This window comes from Oreochromis aureus, linkage group 18 (assembly GCF_013358895.1).
Source record: "Oreochromis aureus strain Israel breed Guangdong linkage group 18, ZZ_aureus, whole genome shotgun sequence".
In the NCBI taxonomy this organism is placed as follows: Eukaryota; Metazoa; Chordata; class Actinopteri; order Cichliformes; family Cichlidae; genus Oreochromis; species Oreochromis aureus.
In genome coordinates, this window is record NC_052959.1 from 4,990,321 (window position 1) to 5,010,003 (window position 19,683).

General features: G+C 40.2%; 1 protein-coding gene across 1 annotated transcript in view; it reads right to left on the reverse strand.

Moving 5' to 3' along the window:
- pappa2 (pappalysin 2) overlaps window positions 1-19,683 on the reverse strand; it is a 97,626-nt gene that overhangs the window by 33,316 nt on the left and 44,627 nt on the right. Inside the window, exons 14-20 of the mRNA XM_039602239.1 lie at window positions 11,579-11,775; window positions 9,113-9,226; window positions 3,101-3,236; window positions 2,830-3,004; window positions 2,302-2,367; window positions 2,120-2,216; window positions 1,070-1,247 (exon numbers count right to left, since the gene is read on the reverse strand). Of these exons, the coding sequence (XP_039458173.1) occupies window positions 1,070-1,247; window positions 2,120-2,216; window positions 2,302-2,367; window positions 2,830-3,004; window positions 3,101-3,236; window positions 9,113-9,226; window positions 11,579-11,775 (963 nt within the window). The remainder of the gene's footprint in view (window positions 1-1,069; window positions 1,248-2,119; window positions 2,217-2,301; window positions 2,368-2,829; window positions 3,005-3,100; window positions 3,237-9,112; window positions 9,227-11,578; window positions 11,776-19,683) is intronic.

Below are 19,683 nucleotides of genomic sequence, written 5' to 3' on the forward strand. Positions count from 1 at the left end.
AAAAAAGTTGCTAAATCAAAAAATGTTTTCCACATTAAAAATGTCTCATTAAGAACTCATTACTCTTTTGCTTCTTACTGGGAACAGCAACCAGTAATACATTTCAGACTGTCACTTCTAGTTTTATTTCTTATAATGCTGCCAACAAATTAAGCTTCAGTTCAGGATAGTTTACATAGTTTACAGCCAACTACTTAGTCGAGCCACATTTTTGAGGCAGGAAAGTATAGCGCCCCAGAAGTGATGTTACATATTACGTGATTCGTTTAGGGTTCATTATTCAATTTCAAATGCACAACCAACTTCAGCAGAATCCAACTGTTGGGTGCAAGCACAGATGCAGCTGCTTGGCCTGCCTGTGACAGTGGTAACTATGGTTACTCTTCGCTTGTTGCTGTGGATCCGTCTATGCTGCAGTATTTCTACTACTATTTCTCATTTCTGATCTGCGTCTTTCATATACAGCCACTATATTAAAACCCCATGGCCACCCTACGGGGTGGCTCATCTACTGATCAGAAGGATGGCGGTTCGATCCCTATCTGCTCTGGTCTGCATGCTAAATATCTTTGGGCAAGATACTAACCCCAGGTTGCTCTCTGATACATTCATTGGAGTGTGAATGTTACACAGAATGCAATTAAAAAAGCACAGATAAAAAAAATGCTTGTGTGAATGGGTGAATGAGCGTTTTAATGATCCAGGAGAGTAGAAAAGCGCTATGAAAGAATCAGTCCATTTACCATTTATACACCACATGTGATCAGAAACAGTTGCTTCAATGCAAAGTTCAGTTATGAAAAGGAAAGCAGAGGTGAATAAATGGCAGTTGTATTGCAATTATGAGAGGTCTGTGCCCCTTTGAATTTTGTTTAATGCAGACCTTAGTCAAACTGAACCACTGTTAATTTCACCTCTGTTTGTCCTGTTATGAAGTGTGTGAAAAAAGTCCTAGGATCAGAGTTTATAATGATAGTTTTGCAAGGTACTGCAAAACTGACTGCTTGTGAGGTAATGCAAAATTAGTGTGCAGGATAGTTGAAGTATGAAATGTATAGCCATGAGCTACCTTGTAAAGTGGCTGGTGATCCACAGGTGAAGGAGCACTGTTTGCCAAACGTGGTTCCCCAAGGACAACTGAATATGGCATGGTAGACATGAGACTGATCAGGAAAGCCACAGTCTACGGGCTGACAGCTAACAACACGATCCCATGAACCATGGAAACACTCCAGTTCTGCCTTTCTCTGGAATTAAAACAGGAAGGTGTGACAGGAAAAAAGACAAGACAATAAATCTGTGAAGCAGGTGATGAGAGTATTTTACTATTGTAGAATAATGGATGTATTATTTTCTACATTTTCCATGCAGAGTAAAATACCATCAACAATCTTCTAATTTTTGGACAGCAAGTTGTGTAAGTGGTCCTTACATACTGTTGCAGAGATAGATGCTCATATTAAACATGCCCAAAGTCCCATCTGATGAGGTTAGTGCGGGTACAAGTTTGTCTTTTGTACCCATGTCTCTGTATGACCTCACTCAGAGTGAATATCCATAACATGTCCATCTCAGGCTTCTCATTTCTCGAGATGTGACCAGAGCAGCCCCACCCACCTGACATACAAACCTTTTGTTTTCAAGGGACAGCCAATCATAAATCAGGGCTGTCAAACCCATTTTACATTGTGGGCACACTTTGATCTTAAGTGAGCCAGATGAGTGAAACTCCGCTCTCTGTCAGTGAAAAAAGTTGATACTGAGATATCTTAATATAAGAAATAGACACACAATTTCAACAGCAAGTTGTAAGAAATAAAGGTGTAACATTTTCAAAACAGTTTTTGTAACCAATTTCCTAGAATATTATGTAATTATAAAACAGAAAAGGTCATTTTTTGTGAACCAATTGTAAAAAAAATAAAAAACCCATACATTTCTATAGTCAACAGTGAAAAAAACATGAACATTTTTGTTATTTAATTGTTTATCTATTATTTAACTACTTTGATGTAGTATGAACGGCATGTAGAGCAAAAAAGGTTTTCAAAATGATAAGATCAAGATGATAAGTTAACATTCAACATTCGGTGATAATGCAACACAAATTCCAGTTTACCTGGTGGAGTGGGATCCGTCTGCCATTGAGGACTGTAATACTGAAACCTCTGTGGCACTGAACAGTGCAGCGATAGGCCTCGCCTCCTCCTGTACACCTACAGAGACACACTGATATATAGATAGTTCTTTTGTTTGTTGCTTCAGCTCTCTAATTATTCATTTTCATTCCAAATGACCTACCTGACAGAGGCGTGCTCTATATGAGGAGAACTACAGCTGTCAACCTGACATGGCTGCCTCAGACAGCTATTGCAGGGGTGGAGGGAGGAAAGTAGAAAAGCAGATGGGTAAGTGGCAGGGAGACATGCAGAATAAACAAAAAGCTGTCCCAACATCCTCTGATCAATACTTGTGACCCAGATGGTAACTTTTGGAAGGTCTAATTTTGGCTATTTGTCTATAGCAAAAAAAAAAAATTGTGCCAAAAAGATCTCTCCAGTTTTGTTGATTATTTAGCTGCTCATCGTGATCCAAAAATGTAGGAATGCACTACCAAAGTCATCAATCTCAAATTTATATTATTTGGCTTTTTAAAATGTTTTAAATCTGAATGAATATCTCGATTAAATATTATGGAATGGGTGCAAAAAAACGTGTGGTATTATAATTTTCCCTTCTATGCTATGTATGTGTGTGTGCATGTTTGGATGTGTGTGTGTGTGTGTGTTAAGTTGATAGTTGTGGGAGAGCCCACCCTCTGATGCGCACCCGGTCAGGGCGAAGGTGCTGAAGTGGCAGGAGGTCCTCAGAGCTACCCCTCCCACTGCCACAGTGGGGGAGGAAAGGAGGAGGATAACAGAGGACGTGAGGAAGAATGGCTGAGAGAGGTCGTGCGTCACGTTCACCACCAATGGGTTTCGATGGCATGAGAGGTCATGTGTGCCTGAAGAAATGGAAAGGTTTCAAAGATACAGCCCTTAGCTTTTGCTGAATTCTCTGTTGCTTTCTAACTTTGTTTGAAAGATTACAAATGAAGTACCTAATGTGTGGTTCTTGCCAGCAGTGTCAGAGAGGAGAATGGTGACTGTCCTTCGACACTGCTCCCTAGACCATGATCCATCTGACGCCAGGTAGACCATCACAGAGGCTGCCACTCCAGGATGGGCAAAACCCACCTGTTGCATTGATAATATCAGGTAAAAGGCTCAAAGAAAGAAAAACAACATACTATGAACAGAATGTAGTTTTAGGGAGACAAGATCTCTGAGTTTCTGGCCACTGGACCTCGTTTACATATATGTGAAAACATTCTTATCCAGCATGTAAAATCACTGCATGACATGTGCACACCAGCCATCTTTGTTCTTACCATGGTGTAAAAGTTAGTAAATCAGACTCATTCTAAATCATGCGCATACTGCATATTATTAACTTTCTCAAGACAGCCAGGTCTTTGTTCGTATGGATTAGAGGCACGTCTAAATTTCTTATTTAATTATAAACAAAATCACGTAAGAAAATATTGATAGATCACAGATTTATCAATATGAACAGATTCATATGAAGAAATCTGTATGCATAGATTATGCATCTGTTAGTAAACGAGGCCTTTCACTGTACAGGAATTACATTGTACAGTAAGTGTTTCTAGAGTAAGTGATTTTGGAGTTTCAATTTGTAGTTATATATTTGACTACAAATAGGATGTTTAGGGTTTAATCTTGGTACTGGGGATACTGAGCTTTCAATGTTGTAATATTTTTGCTCTTGGATTATTTCTTGTTTTACTTTGATAGTTGTCTCTTGTACATTTTTTTTTACATTTTTACATTTCACTTCCTCCCCTGTCTCATTACCCAGATTAACTGCACCTGTTTAATTTTTCCCCAGCTGTGTCCACTTTCCCTAATTAGCCCTGTTTGTTTACATACCTGCCTGTCTATGAGTCTGTGTTTGTGTTCCTTTTGCCTGCAACTGCAAAGTGTGGCTATGGCTCAAGGAGCTCGAACAGGGTATCTACTAATCAGCATGTTAGTGTTTTTATCTATGGCTGCTCCAATCTTTGTGCCAAAGTGTCCTTGGGCAACATTCTGAACACTGAGTTCCTCTTTGCATGTTCATCAGAGTGCAAATGTTACATAGAAAGCAAAAAGTGTACCAGTGCTTGAGACATACTGAATAACATGCTATATATGAACAAACCCATTACCATTTCTCAACCTTTGACACTTGGAGCATCTCTAAGCTCTGGTCTACTTTTTTCTCTGCCTGATCAAGGTAGAATCTAAACTGATTTTTGTTGCACACTTTCTGTAATGCTTTTACAGCCACCTGTAAAGCATGCAGAATCTGGGTGTGTCATACTTAAGCAATAGATTCTGGGTTCAGTATCACTTTAAAGAAACATTAAAGGAGAAATGAGAATGGGATTCCAAATGAAGGTGCAAGACTGTTAAATTACAGAGCAGGTAGAGATGGGGATGATGGAATGGCAGAGTTATGCTTTTCAGACAGCACAAGAACAGATATTTAGGGAAAAGGTCGCTTTTCAGAAGCAGACCATTTCAAAGAAAAAACGGTGTTCCTGGGAAAGCAAGCAGATATGCCGGTCATAATGAAGGCTTTTCAGACTGTAAAAGAGTCTTTAAGGCGGCCTTCCAGAGCATTTGCAAAGACGTATCTGATAAAGAGGACATCCATAAAAGATGCAGTGGATGGAAAGATGAGTCATTCAACAAAGAAGTGGATATGAGAGAGAAAGAGATAAACAAGCATATGCAAAAAAGGGAAAAGGCAGGTTCCCAACTTTAACGGAGCCTTTAATCCAGAGAGTGACAGACAAGGTGAACGGCTATCAGTCAAATCCACAGCTAGTCTACACTTTGTCGCTACCCACAGAGTTGACTGTGGGAACTGTGGCAGTGGAAACATTAAATAATAAATATGAGAACCTGAAATACAACAGTATGAAAACTTCCTGATTTTTGATTTTTGTTTGTCATACTCTAATGTTTCACATCATCAAACAACTTTAAATACTAAACAAAGATAACACAAGTAAACACAAAATGCCGTTTTAAAATGAAGGTGTTTCTAAATAAGGGGGAAAAATCCAAACCAGCATGGCCTTGTGTGAAGTGATTATCCCCACCCCCGAACAACCCCTGTTATAACATAAATTAACTGGTGTATCACATCTTTGGAAAGCTGAGTTAAATGTCTCTAGCAACACCCAGGCCTAATTACTGTAACACCTGTTCTCATTCAAGAAATCACTTAAAGAGGACCTGCCTGACAAAGTGGGCTAGACCAAAAGATCCTCAAAAGCCTGACATCATGCTGCGATCCAAGGAAATTAAGGAACAAATGATAAACCAAGGATTTGAGATCTCTCGGTCTCAAAAAGGTTATAAAGCCATTTCTAAAGCTGTGGGAGTCCAGCAAACCACAGTGAGAGGCATTATCTTTTTTTTCTTTTTTTCTTTTTGTCTGTCCCATTTGGTTCTTTAGCCGTCAGAATTGTTGTCTGAAGACCAACAAGGATACCAAATGGATTTATTTTGCCAAATGGATCATCATGGCATTGCCGTATTGGTCCATTTGATCAAACTTTGTTGTTATCATTTATTTTATTTTCAGTTGTTACAGATGGGACAGACATGACTGGGGGATAGGAAAGGAGAAAGAAAGAGAGGAAGGAAAAGAAAACAGAAGGAAAAGGGACAGTGAGAAAGGGCACTTATAAAGACAAAGAGAAAAAAAAATCTCCTGGATCACCTGTTGAGAGAAAAGAAAGAAGACAAGCAAAAAAAACCAAACAAAACAAAGCAACATACTAAACACAACACCATCACGTTAATCTAGCTAAGTGTGAACAGCAGTAAATACTAAATATTGAAAGCTGTTGTGCAGCACGCAGGACAGACAGCGCACAATGTGCTTTGAAGTAGCAGCTAAGAAAGGTGTAGTTTATGTCTCACGAACAGTGAACACCCGTGTGCACACCTGTGTGGATCAACGCGCTTGTATACAAAAGGTTTCCCCATGTAACGGTCTGCTAGAGGGTGTGGAGGCCCATAGCCCCGTCCCCCAGGGCATGAAGCAGGCATGGAGGAGATCCAGGCTCCAGACATCCAGAGGCCCCAGAGTGCGAGAGCCCAAGGAGTACCACCGGAGGGGCATCCGTGCCACCCTCCTGGGAAGGGCTGAGGAGATCCCCAGACGAGGGGGTCACCCAGTAGCCACGGAGCAGAAGCCAGAGGGGGCTGCACTGGCGTGCCCGCCGGCTCTGCCGGCAGCCAGCTGTGCCAGAGTGAACCGAGTTGCAGGCCCGAGGGCCCCCTTTGCCCCGGAAGAGGCCTGAACGAGCGACAGGCACCAGGCCCCGCCAAGTAGCCACCGGGAGTGAGCTGGTGCATACCTGAGCGCCCAGCCCCGAACAACCCCTGTTATAACATAAATTAACTGGTGTATCACATCTTTGGAAAGCTGAGTTAAATGTCTCTAGCAACACCCAGGCCTAATTACTGTAACACCTGTTCTCATTCAAGAAATCACTTAAAGAGGACCTGCCTGACAAAGTGGGCTAGACCAAAAGATCCTCAAAAGCCTGACATCATGCTGCGATCCAAGGAAATTAAGGAACAAATGATAAACCAAGGATTTGAGATCTCTCGGTCTCAAAAAGGTTATAAAGCCATTTCTAAAGCTATGGGAGTCCAGCAAACCACAGTGAGAGGCATTATCCACAAATGGCGAAAACATTGAACAGTTGTGAGCCTTCCCATGACTGGCTGCCTGACCAAAATTACCCCAAGAGCGTAGCAACAACTCATCCAAGAGGTCACAAAAGACCCCAGAACAACATCCAAAGAACTGCAGGCCTCCCTTACCTCAGTTAAGGTCAGTGTTCATGACTACACCATAAGAAAGTGACTGGGCAAAAGTGGTCTGCATGGCAGAGTTCAGAGACAAAAAGCACTGCTAAGCAAAAGGAACATTAACGCTTGTCTCAGTTTTGCCAGAAAGCATCTTAAAGATGTCCAAGACTTTTGGGAAAATACTCTGTGGACTGATGAGACAGTTGAACTTTTTGGAACGTGTGTGTCCTTTTACATCTGGTGTAAAAGGAACCCAGTATTTGAGAGAAGGAGCATTATTACCAATAGTAAAATATGGCGGTAGTAGTGTGATTGTCAGGGGCTGTTTTGCTGCTTTAGGACCTGGAGGACTTGTGGTAAATGGAACCATGAATTCTGCCGTCTACCAAAGCATCCTGATGGAGAATGTCCGGCCAGCTGTTCTTTTCCTCAAGCTGAAAGCAGACTTGGGTTGTACAGCAGGACAATGATCCAAAACACACCAAGTCCACCTATGAATTGCTTAAGAAAAACAAAATGAAGACTTTGGAGTGGTCTAGTCAAAGTCCTGACTTGAATCCGATTGAGATGCTGTGACACAACCTTAAAAAGATTCAAGCCCGAAACCTTCCAGTGTGGCTGAACTATAACAATTCTATAAAGATGAGTTAGCCAAAGTTCCTCCACAGCACTGAGTAAAAGACTCATTGTCCGTTATCACAAACGCTTAATTGCAATTGTTGCTGCTATGGATGCTAAAGTTTAGGGATCAATCACTTTTTCACATAGGGCCATGCAGATTTGAGGTTTTATTTTTTCATCTTAATAATAAACCCCTTAATTTAGAAACTGCATTTTGTCTTTACTTGTCTTATCTTTGTTAATATTTAAATTTGTTTGATGACTGGAAACATTTAACTGTGACAAACGTACAAAAAATAGGAAATCAGGAAAGGACAAACACTTGTAAAACACCACTAAGTCTGTTATTGAAAGGCAGGTCTCTGTGCTGTCCCGAACACAATCAGGACATCAGTGTGAAGCGCTACTGGGAAAGCAGGGCTCACTGTATCACTATATAACCCAATATCACAAAACGTGACCAGCGTGTCCATTTCACGCTTTGCCTCTCCAAAATGTGAAATGTACATGCATGCAGCAGGGGGAGATTAAAGCCACGAAGTCAGCATTGACCAAAAAAAGGTACATTCCCATGTCCTTGAAATCGTCAGACATGATTAAGCTAGGTGGCTAATATGTATATAAATGTGCATGTGTTAATAACGTCTTTTTAAACACTTTTCTGTGATATTTTCATGTTGGGTTGAAATTAAATATGGCCCTCTGCTGTTACTGCAGCTTACTGCAACGTCTGCATGCGAGCACATTTCACTTTTTGGAGAGGCAAAGCTTGAAATGGACACAGTGGATCAGCGTGTCTGTTACATGTTTTGGGTTGGGAGACTGGGTTGCACTAACATCATACTACAAAAGAAAAAATACAAACACCGAAGGTTTCTTACAAATAAACACTTAGTAAATGACATATTATGTTTGTGAATCATTTTGAAATGATTACGAACAGAGTAACAAAGTAATGCTTTTTGTTGCTGTAGTTCTTTTTTTTATGGAGCTTTAATGAATTCTAATTATGAAATATGAATTCAGAACGACTAAAAGCTCTATTTGTGATTGCAAATTAGTATTATTCCATTAGATGCCAGTATTTTAATAACTTATGAACCCTTTAAGTATTTAATTATGAATGATGAGTTAATTATATAACACTTAGTTTTCCACTAATAAAACAATGGTAATTATAATTTTGATGATTAGTACCCGTCGGGTGGAAAAAATAAGCATCAAATCTCAATAAGGAATGAGCAGAAGGTTACTCTTGATTTGGTAATCATCTACAGATCATTAGAACTCATAATTAATAGTTGACCTAGAAAATAACTAAATATAGTTACCAATCCATGCCATGAATCATGCAGTCCTTGCTGTAGAAAGTGAAGAGTGTGTGTGTGTGTGTGTGTGTGTGTGTGTGCGTGTGTGTGTGTGTGCGTGTGTGTGCGTGTGTGTGTGTGTGAAGGTCTGAGACAGCAGCCTGTTTGAGAGTCCCAGAGAGCACTAGCAGCTGCTCAATAAAGAGAAATCACCCATATTCACATGTGCATAAACACACTTGCCTTTAGCCAAAGTGAATGTTCCAGGTTGTTGTTTATGCCAGACTGGGCTGTGCACGGGAACCAGGCATCAGGGGGCGAATTCTCACTCACCTGCAGGTGATGGTACGTGCAGAGCTGCGCACCAAAGAGGGGCAAGCAAAGCAAAAAATAAAGAGTTACTGAAAGTGTTCATTTACCTTACTAAGGAATGCATGCTATGCACACAAAAAGTCAGAGAAAGCTAGAAAAAAAGAGGCAAAATTAATCTCAGACAACACAACTTATTCAAATCAGTTTAGTCATGACAGTCATGACCCAATTCTCATCTTTCATCCATATTTGTTTTGATCTTACCAGAGGAAGCGGTTATTACCTGACCTAATGAGGTTCAAACATTTTATAAGATGTCTGTGTTTGTATTTAGGTTGTAAATGAACAAAGGAAATTATGGTGTGTTATATACTCACTGGCCACTGTATTCTGTCTATTGCTAGTACTGGGTTGATCCCATGATGGCCTTCAAAACTGTCTTATTTCTTTGTGGCGCATATTTTACAGTGCGCTAGAAACATTCTTTAGATATTTTGGTCCATATTGACATGACAGCATAACGCATTTGCTGCAGATTTGACGACGGCATATCGTTTTCCACAACATCTCAAAGGGGCTCTTCAGAGCTGGTGACTATGGAGCCCATTGAGTACAGTGGACTCACCCGTAATGCTCCAAGAAAAGTTTGGTGTTGTTTACACCAGATTGTGACTGTACAATCTGAATGTTGCAGCAGAAACTGAGACTCAGATCATGCCCGAAATGATTCATATGTCCCTGAGACGGGCGAGGCTCACGACCAACCCAAAGAAGCTTGCAGTTGGAGGGCAGGAGGCATAGTTCCTGGGGTATCACTTGGGAGGCGGGCAGTTGCATCCTCATATGGACAAAACAACAGCCATCACATTCTGCCCGCGTTCCAAGACCATAAAAGATAAGATAAGATAAGATAAGATAAGATAAGATAACCTTTATTAGTCCCACACGTGGGAAATTTGTTTTGTCACAGCAGGAAGTGGACAGTGCAAAAGTTGTGAAGGAAAAATTAGAATAAAATAAGATAAGAATAAATACAGTACACAACTGTACAGAATAGAATAAAATAAAATACTATATACAGTAGAATAAAATAGAATAAAATATACAATAAGATAAAAATAGAATACAAATGCTATATACAACTGAGTAAAAATACAACGATGCCAGAAAAGATTATTGCACATTAGTATTATTGCACATGTGTGGATGTGTGTGTTAGATCAGTCAAGGTCTTTAGATGAGGCCGTTCTTGGGGCTGGCCGGTTATTAATGTCGGTTCATGGCGCATTTTGAGGAGCTGACCAGCCCCTTGACCAAAGTTGCCTGAAAGGTTGCACCAGATCTGGTCCAGTGGACGGAGCAGTGCTAGGTAGCATTTGTGCGGATGAAGAAGGCTATCAGTGGGGAACCTCTGCTCTACACTCCTAACTAACTATACCTAACTATGTAGCACCAACAACTGTCCCATGTTTAAAGTAACTTTATCACCTTTCTACACCATTCTGATGCTCAGTTTGAACTTCAGCAACTTGTCTTGACACGTCTACATGTCTAAATGCATCAAGTTGATGTCATGTCATTAGCTGATTTACACTAACAAGGAGTGAAACAGGTATAGGCAAACTTTGTGAAGCCACCAAACTTTGTGAAGCCAGGTTTGTTTTTCCTCAGCTGCTGGGAGGTCACATATCATCAACAAGGCATTTTCACCAAAGAACCACCACTGACTGAAATAATTTCTCTTTTTTTGGCTGTTCTCTGTAAATATTTGATGTGATGCTGATGTCATGTCATTGCGGACCAAAATCTCTGAGGAATTTTTCCACCATCTTGTTGGATCTATGAACCCACGAAGAATTAGGTCTGAAGGCAAAAGGGGTTCTAACCTGGTACTAGCAACGTGTACCCAAGTGCTGCAATATGTGAAACTCCATGAATGCAAGTTCTTGTTTCAATGCACATTTTTATAGAATATAATCACTTTTCTTCACGCATCTACTTTGTGTCCAATAGCATTAGAATGAAAAGATTGCAAACATAAAACAATACACATAAGCTGTGAAATTACCCTACGCTGTGATAACTCCTGTTTTTATAAAGATGCACTCAAGGCAGATTATTTTGTAATCATCAAAATTATTTTTGTTGTTGTTTGATTTTATTTTAACTTGATGACTGACAAGTTTGGCTTTAAAATCTATAAACAAGAAATATTTCAATCATCCAACTTTGACATTCTGGGAATTGTCTTTGGTGGTGAATCTAAAGAATTTATACTAAAAAACAGCATTGTCCAAAAATGCATCGAGCAGCGGTTAGGATTTTCAAAGTGGCCTCCATGCTGACTTTATTGTCATCTGGAAGTCTTTTACGTGCTCTGTGGTTGGCATTTCATACCTTTGTAAGTGATGGTTCTCCAGTGGCAGCATGGGCAGGACAACGGTTGCGGTCCTGGTGAGAAGCTGTGGCAGTGGTTCCCCACTGGTCAGTGTAACCCAAAGGTGTAAAGTAACCACAATCCTGAACACTGGAACTCCTCTCAAATTCCTCACACACGCCGTCACCGTCAAATACATAACACTGACTGGGTTCACCTTGGGAGACAGGGAAAAGAATGAGAAAGGAGGATTTATGAAAGAATATAAAGCCTGGTTTCTTAATCTGGCAGGGTATCCAATCATCCCCCACTGTTAGGCTGTCATCCAAATCTATTTGTCAGTGAACCAAATCTGAGCAAATCTATTCTGTATTTTCGTTGGCCACTGTTAATGATAGCCACGTCAGCTCAACCATATCTGACTCTCCGCACTGTCAACAGACTGTAAATTACGCTGAGAAATGAACTCTGACTTCAATTAATTATTAAAGATTAAAGCAATTTGGTGATATTAACGAGGAGAAACCTAATATGTGACTTGGTATCTGCGGATAAGCAAGTCACAGCAGCAGCAGTGTAACGGCATGAACTACACAAAACTGTCAAAGCAGTGTCAGACAAGACAAAAATACAGACAAAAATATGTTGCCTTTTTGTATTTTATTGTCTCTCTTGCTATATTTAGATTTTTTTCCACATGAACTGAACGTTTAATAACTATAAAAATTAATCAGTGACAATAAGATAAGGGAAATGAAACTTTCCACCAAGAATTAAAGTAACAGCAGAGCTTTTATTTCTCTTGGTCAGAGGGCCCGGTGGCGCCAGTGTCCAGCAGCCTCACCTCTGTCAGTGCGTCCCAGGGTGGCTGTGGCTACAATGTAGCTTGCCATCACCAGTGTGTGTGTGTGTGTGAGTGTGTGTGTGTGTGTGTGTGTGTGTGTGTGTGTGTGTGTGAGAATGGGTGGATGACTGAATGTGTAAAGCGCTTTGGGGTCCTTAGGGACTAGTAAAGCGCTATACAAATACAGGACATTTACCATTTTATGGCATAATTTCTGTGAACTAGGGCTGACCCATTGATTCTGACACTCTTGATGGACAAATATGTGCTCACTGAGGTGTGCATGGGAAAATATAAAGGGTATAAAAAGAAATGCCACACCAACACTTTTGAGCAACATTTTAGGCCTGCAGAAAGATATGTTCCATCATCTCCAAAGCATTAGTGAATTGATTATATGTAGTTTAATGTAAACTTCATTTAATGCTGGTCTTTATCAATTAAAACATTTCAACAAAATCAGAAGTTCAATTCAATTCAATTCAATTTTATTTATATAGCGCCAAATCACAACAACAGTCGCCTCAAGGCGCTTTACATAAGTGAGACTGAAAGTTCCACATTGTGTCATGTGTGGCCTATTTTTTTCCATTTAGCATAGGTCATCAAGTTCCATGTCCTTAACTGACTTTTTATTGATGTGCTATGGAATAAACTCAAAGATGCTTAGGGATTTCAATGACACAAAGTAAAGAACTTTAAAATCATGATGGACAGATTACAGTTTTTCTCCATTGGTTTGGCTCATTTCTTGAAACAGAAATTACATTCTCAAAATAACATGGACAAACCTCCAAACCTCTTGGCAAATGTTCACAACAGAATGGCATTTCTCATTCATTTTATCAAATGGCAAATGCCTTAGTACATGTCTCAATTGTCTCAGTGCATCTTTGCAAATGATTAAGTACAAGTAGCCTACAGTTATACAGTTAGCCCACATTTAGCACATTTTCCAAATGAATAGATCCTGTAGATCTAAACTGATTAGTTGATTCACAGTCTAATGATCATTCTCTCCAAAACATGTCAGCATGATTTCATTGTATAAGTACTCGTATGCACAACTGTCTGTTCAATTGTCAAAATTGGTCAAGAACATAATACCATGAATACCATATATGAATTTCTTTGAATATTTGATAAATTGATGACAGTCATTGACAGTCAGGTGAAACTAGACTAACGAAGGGGGAGTGTCACACACAGGTGTGTTCCACGATTGTGCGCTGCCAAACACAGATATATAGAGCTTGACCAGAGCCAGTCCGATCTCTGAACATGGATAGACAAGGGCAAGCAAACGGACAAGGGGAAGTTCTCCCTCAAGGAAGAGGAGGAAGAAGAAGAAGAAGAAGAGGACTGAGAATGCGTGGTGGAGGAATAGGGGGAAGAGGCCGAGGTGCACGAAGACACTGTGCTGTCCCGAATGAAATTCGGGCCACAATTATAGACCATGTCATAAACCATGGCCTCACAATGGCAGAGGCAGGTCGTCGAGTGCAGCCTAATGTGCCTCGCTCTACAGTCTCCTCCATCATCCAAACCTTTCGCAGGGAAAACAGGTATGTACTCCATGTAATCTATGATGGAATTATGTTGTATAGGACAGGGGACTGTGCGTGAGGCAAAAAATGTATAACTTACTGTAGAGATTTTGTGTGCATCTGCCTACAGTAGTAGGTCTATACTAGCAGGTGGAGAGGACTAGTGGAATGTTGTGATACTAAATAAGACAAGAAAGATATTGAACAAATTACTGTAAACTATGGAATTACATAATTCATACAGTTTAGAGTATTATTCCAGTCACTGTGCAATGTTGCATTAGGATTGTGGTGAAGTTACTGTGAGTAAAACAATAATACAATTACACTGGTAACTTACTTTATTCTGTTCTATGTGTAGGATTGGACGACAACCTCGCGTGGGTGGCAGAGGAAAACTGCTCAATGAACAACAGGAAAGAGAGATTTGTAACATGGTGATGGCAAATAATGCCATCACATTGAGACAGATCCGTGATGCCATCCTTCAGGACAATCATATATTCCAGAATATAAACACAATAAGCATCTCCACAATAGACCGGGTTTGGAAGAAGCATCAGATGACAATGAAACAAATCTACAGGGTACCATTTGAGAGGAACTCTGACAGAGTGAAGGAGCTGCGCTACCAGTATGTAAATGTAAGTCAGTTACTGGTTGTCTCTCATAACCTTACCTGTAATCACAGTAAGCAGTAGTTCACTTATTTGGTTTCAATACCTCCTTTACCTGATTTCAGAATCAGTATTTGCTGCATCTGACTTCAACAATTTCAAAAGAAAACTGCAGTTTATGTACAATTCTCATTATAATCCTTATTTTGTTGTCTCCCAATCAAATCTATCTAATACTGTAGGTTTTACTGTAACATCTCAGTGAGTCATCAGTATTTCCCACTCCCCTTTCTATCAAATACCCCTGCAGTACTTCCTCATAGGCCTGTCACTAGTTTAGAACCACTGGAGTAGTGGCCTGTAGTATATTGAACCTGTGGGGGAGAACATGTGTTAAGAGATTTTGTTTAATGTTTTATTAAATAACATGCTTTCCCTAAATAGGTTTGCGAATGTACAATGATGTTCATATATTTTATACTACATGTATCTTGTCACTACACATGCACGTGAGCCTTGCTGACTTCTAAGAAAATGACTGGCATAAGGAGGTTGCCACAGGAAACCTCACCTTTGCTGAGTTTGCTGAGTCTGCCGTTGGGAACAGGAACCAACTGGCTTCTGTTTCCCTTAAGATAGGCTTGACCAGTTCCTTACTGACAGTTGAACGTATATGTTTTATGCTTTGTAAGGAGTGGTATGTTATCTCTTCCTACATGTGTCTGTGACGCAAACATGCTTGAGTATAAATAAAGCTGACTGCAAAGCCTCGGTGTGGGTATCACCCGATCACTCACCCGTGCGCACGTAGTTCTCTGAACAAAACTCTGACTGTCTTGTATTCCTTCAATGTGTTTTATAATGTCTTACCACTGACATTTAATTGGTCCTTCGAGCCGGATTTATTGATTGATATTATTATATCATCTAACTATTCACAGACGGAGCCGCCGAATCCTGACGTCGTGACTACCTGCACTGTAAACCACCGCTTCTAGCGAAGCAAGGAAAAGCCCAGAGTCGTAAATTCGCCTATTGGCCAGTGTCTTATACAGGTCCACGACGACAGGACTCGGTGACGCCGGAAAAAAGAACACAGCGCAACATTGAAGGTGAATATAAAGCAGCCAGAAACACTCTGCGTTGAATAATCGATTTTTAGGCTGACACTGCTCAAAGTAGAAGGGTCCTGTGTGGACCAAAAGGACAGACGTGTCCTATTGTAAAACGTCCTGTGTGGACCGGGCCCTGTGTGGACCCGCACGTAAACGCTGCCGCCTGTGTAAGACGGACTAAGTCGCCCTGTGGGCCCATTCCGCAACAAAAAAAGAGGTTGGTAGCTCGTGGTTTCATTTCACTCCGTGAGTGAAAGGTAATGAGAGTGTCAAATAAAAATAGGATTTTTTCTAAACGCGCTGTATGTTTGCTGAGGAGTAAGTGCTTCATTGAATAGGAACTCTAGGCTCCTGCACTACTCCTAGTGTTTTCCTGTGAGTACTGAATGGTGAGGAAGAGAAAGGTTGCGCATCAACGCATAAAATTAAGTCCGCCCTGAATTTAGTTCAGGGTAGAAGGCTGACTTAATAACCTCCTCTGACTCTAGTACCAGAACGTCTCACAGTGTATGTTGGCAGTATTAATAAATAAAAGCAAAACAAGGTGTAATGTTTTAAAGCATGGAAAGAGGAATGAAGTGGAATAAACAAAAGGTTAAATTAAATTAGAGCTTATTTAATGTATTCAAATTGATAATAGAAGGATAACAACCGTAAACTGGTATTAACAATGAAATATAGTTGGCAGGACGACCGTGCCTAGAATGGATAGAATGCATGAAACCAGATAACTCACACAAACACATATTAAATGAAATAGAGAGATGCATAAGGTATATTAAGGTTGTGTCATTGTTCAGCCAAAGAAAGTGTGTGAAAAGGAAAATGTCTCCAGCTTGGGAAAGGGTGAGACTGCAGCTCACCCTAAGCCCTTGGTGGACACAAATAAAATATTGTAATATACTATTGCTGTTATATAAAAAGATAATAACATTAATAATGAAATAATATTAAATATGAAGAGGCACCTCAGTCAGTTGTGATGTGAGGTGGATAATTGTTAAAAGTAATCTGTATCAAGCTTAAGGTTTGCTCAAATTCAGTATAATGACATATGAGATGAAGAAAATAAAGAAAATATGTAAACTAATTAAGTGCATAGAGACACTTGACCCGCTTGTAAACCTGTCATCCTAGATGAGATTTTGTTAAGATGAAGAGCAAACCTATACTACCAAGCTAATGAGCAAGATACACCCTTTTTATTTTGTATTAATTTTTTTGTTTTTCAGAGCAGAAGCTGCATGATATTAAAAGCTCACACATGCAGCAGTCTGTGATCTCAGTTTTTCTCTCACACTTCTGCTTTGTTTCTGACAGCAGTTCTTTTTCTTTTGTGTCCCAACTCGTGTGTAAGGCCTTCATGCCATCAGCAGCAACTTGTTTTTGTTTGTTTGTTTTGTTGGTTTGAAAAACAAATCTGTGATCATACTTGAGGATCACAGTGACACGAAATGATTAGGCACATGATTTACTGATGCCTAGTTTTAGAGCTGTGAGCTACGAGCTGTAAGCAGTGCAAAGTTTTTCCCAACTTAGAAGTTTGACATATGTAACAATGTATGAGATATATGAATTATTTTAAAACGAAATAGAAATTGTCCAAAATGCCTTAAGAAAATATGTAGTGCTGTATCTACAGAGAAAAAAGGAAGAAGAAGCATTCAGTAACTTGGAAATAGCCTTTCTACTTGCATGTAGATGGAAGTGCAGGTTACATGAAAGCTGTTTTAACACAGGCATTTGGAGAAAAACAACGTCTGCTTGCATTTTACTTCTGCAAATTAGACTCTGTTGTGTGCAGGCCGGTGTAGCTGCAGCAGAGGCAGTAAAAGGAGCTGACTGTGTCAAGGACGCAGACAGACAGAGAGACACACAGACAGTTAGTATGTTTTTTCAGCAGTACATCATTTTGCAAAAATTTGGCAGAATAGAGGTATGATTACTTCTACTGGCAATCCAGTGCAACATGGAAATCTTTTAAAGGTACAGCTAAAAAATGATTTGATGACGTGTAATGGGAAACCTATTCTACCTAAATCCCTACATAAAACAGCAGCATTAGTGACACATGGGCATTGCCATTTGTCAACAGCAGGGATGGTAGATATTCTTTCTAAACAATTATACTCAAAATTTTTTTTTTGAAAACTCAGCTAAAGCATATATAAGAACATGCATAATTTGCCAAAAACATAATGCACAGGGAAACCTTAGACCAAAAGAGGTAACTTTCCCACACCACCTTATCCTTTTCATACAATCCACATGGATTTTATTGAATTAAATGAATGTCAAGGCTCAAAATACGCTCTAGTGATTATAGACGTATTCCCAAAATGGCCAGAGGTTTACCCAGTGAGGAAAAGCTCAGTTGCAAAAAGTGAACCTTTAGACAAATCTGTCAGAGAAACAGCTCTGGCAGAATGGATGACAAAACTGTTGGAAAACTACTAGGATATTGTTTTGAACAATAAACTGCCGAATGATATCTCTCCAGTGTCTTGCAGGTTGAAACCAGGTGATTGGATCCTGATTAAAGTACTCCAAAGAAGGAACTGGAGCTCACCAAAGTGGGAGAGTCCTTATCAAGTCCTAATCACCACACCAACTGCCTGTAAAATAGCAGAAAGACCATCCTGGATTCATCAAAGCCACTGTAAGAAAGTGAGTGACAATCTAGACATTTAGACGCCGACACCCCTAACTCCTGGTGATTTATTGGTGAAGGGAGGGCTGATCGGGTACACCCGCCCTCTTGCTTCTTGCCGGTAGTCTACTCATCAGAGGTCACAGGTGTGTCTGGTCATCATGAAGACGCTCGTCCTCCTAGTGGCTAGTATTGCACTCCTAGTGAGTTTATTAACACTCACCCAAAAGAAAGAAGATGAACAACACCGCTAATTGTAATCAGATCGCTGGAAAAGGAGAAGGTGCCCTGTGAACACAACCAACCGCTCTAACGGCACTTACTGGGTGCAAGGAATGGCCTGGCTATGTGGACAACGTGCTTATTTCATACTACTCCCAGGCTGGACTGGAGTCTGCGCTCCCATCTTCATATCAGATCACACCTTCAAAATAACTGTGAGAAACACCACGATGCCTCAAGACGACGGCGAGACATCTCCGCAGTGCAACTACATGACCCCATCTATGGCAGTGATGTGCCAGAGGAATTTAAGCTTTGGAACACCGGACAAAAGGTCCTCCACTCACTTTTTCCATGGGTGGGCACCGGAAAGAACATGTTAAGAATTGAAACTTTGGACTACCGCTTTGGACTGTTCCTGAATGCCTCATGCAAAATCAACAATCAACAAAATGAAGAGCCCTCAGCCTGACAGGCCTTGGAGGGCCTGAAGACCCTGAACGAGAAAATGAAAGAACATTCGGGAGTCGACATTTCGATGTGGGACAGCTGGATGGATATGTTCGGGAAGTACCGTACTCTGGTGTCATCAATTCTAGTGTCCATGGCTGTATTTGCAGCAATACTCACTCTATGTGGATGTTGTTGTATTCCCTGCATTAGAGCATTAATCAACAGACTCATAGCAACTGCCATCACACCACATGTTACGTTTCACCAAGAGACGATGATGTTGCTTACACATCAGGACCGAAACACAGACTTTGAAGAAGAAGACAATTTTTAATTATTGTCAACAAAGTGAAAAAAAACCTAAATGTTGATCATATCAATTTTACTAAATGATACTCTGGTTGAAAATGTATACACAAGTGACTAGAAGTTGAAGTATGTAAAAAATATTTGAACAACAGCAGGGAATGTTAAGAGATTTTGTTTAATGTTTTATTAAATAACATGCTTTCCCTAAATAGGTTTTTGCGAATGTACAATGATGTTCATATATTTTATACTACATGTATCTTGTCACTACACATGCACGTGAGCCTTGCTGACTTCTAAGAAAATGACTGGCATAAGGAGGTTGCCACAGGAAACCTCACCTTTGCTGAGTTTGCTGAGTCTGCCGT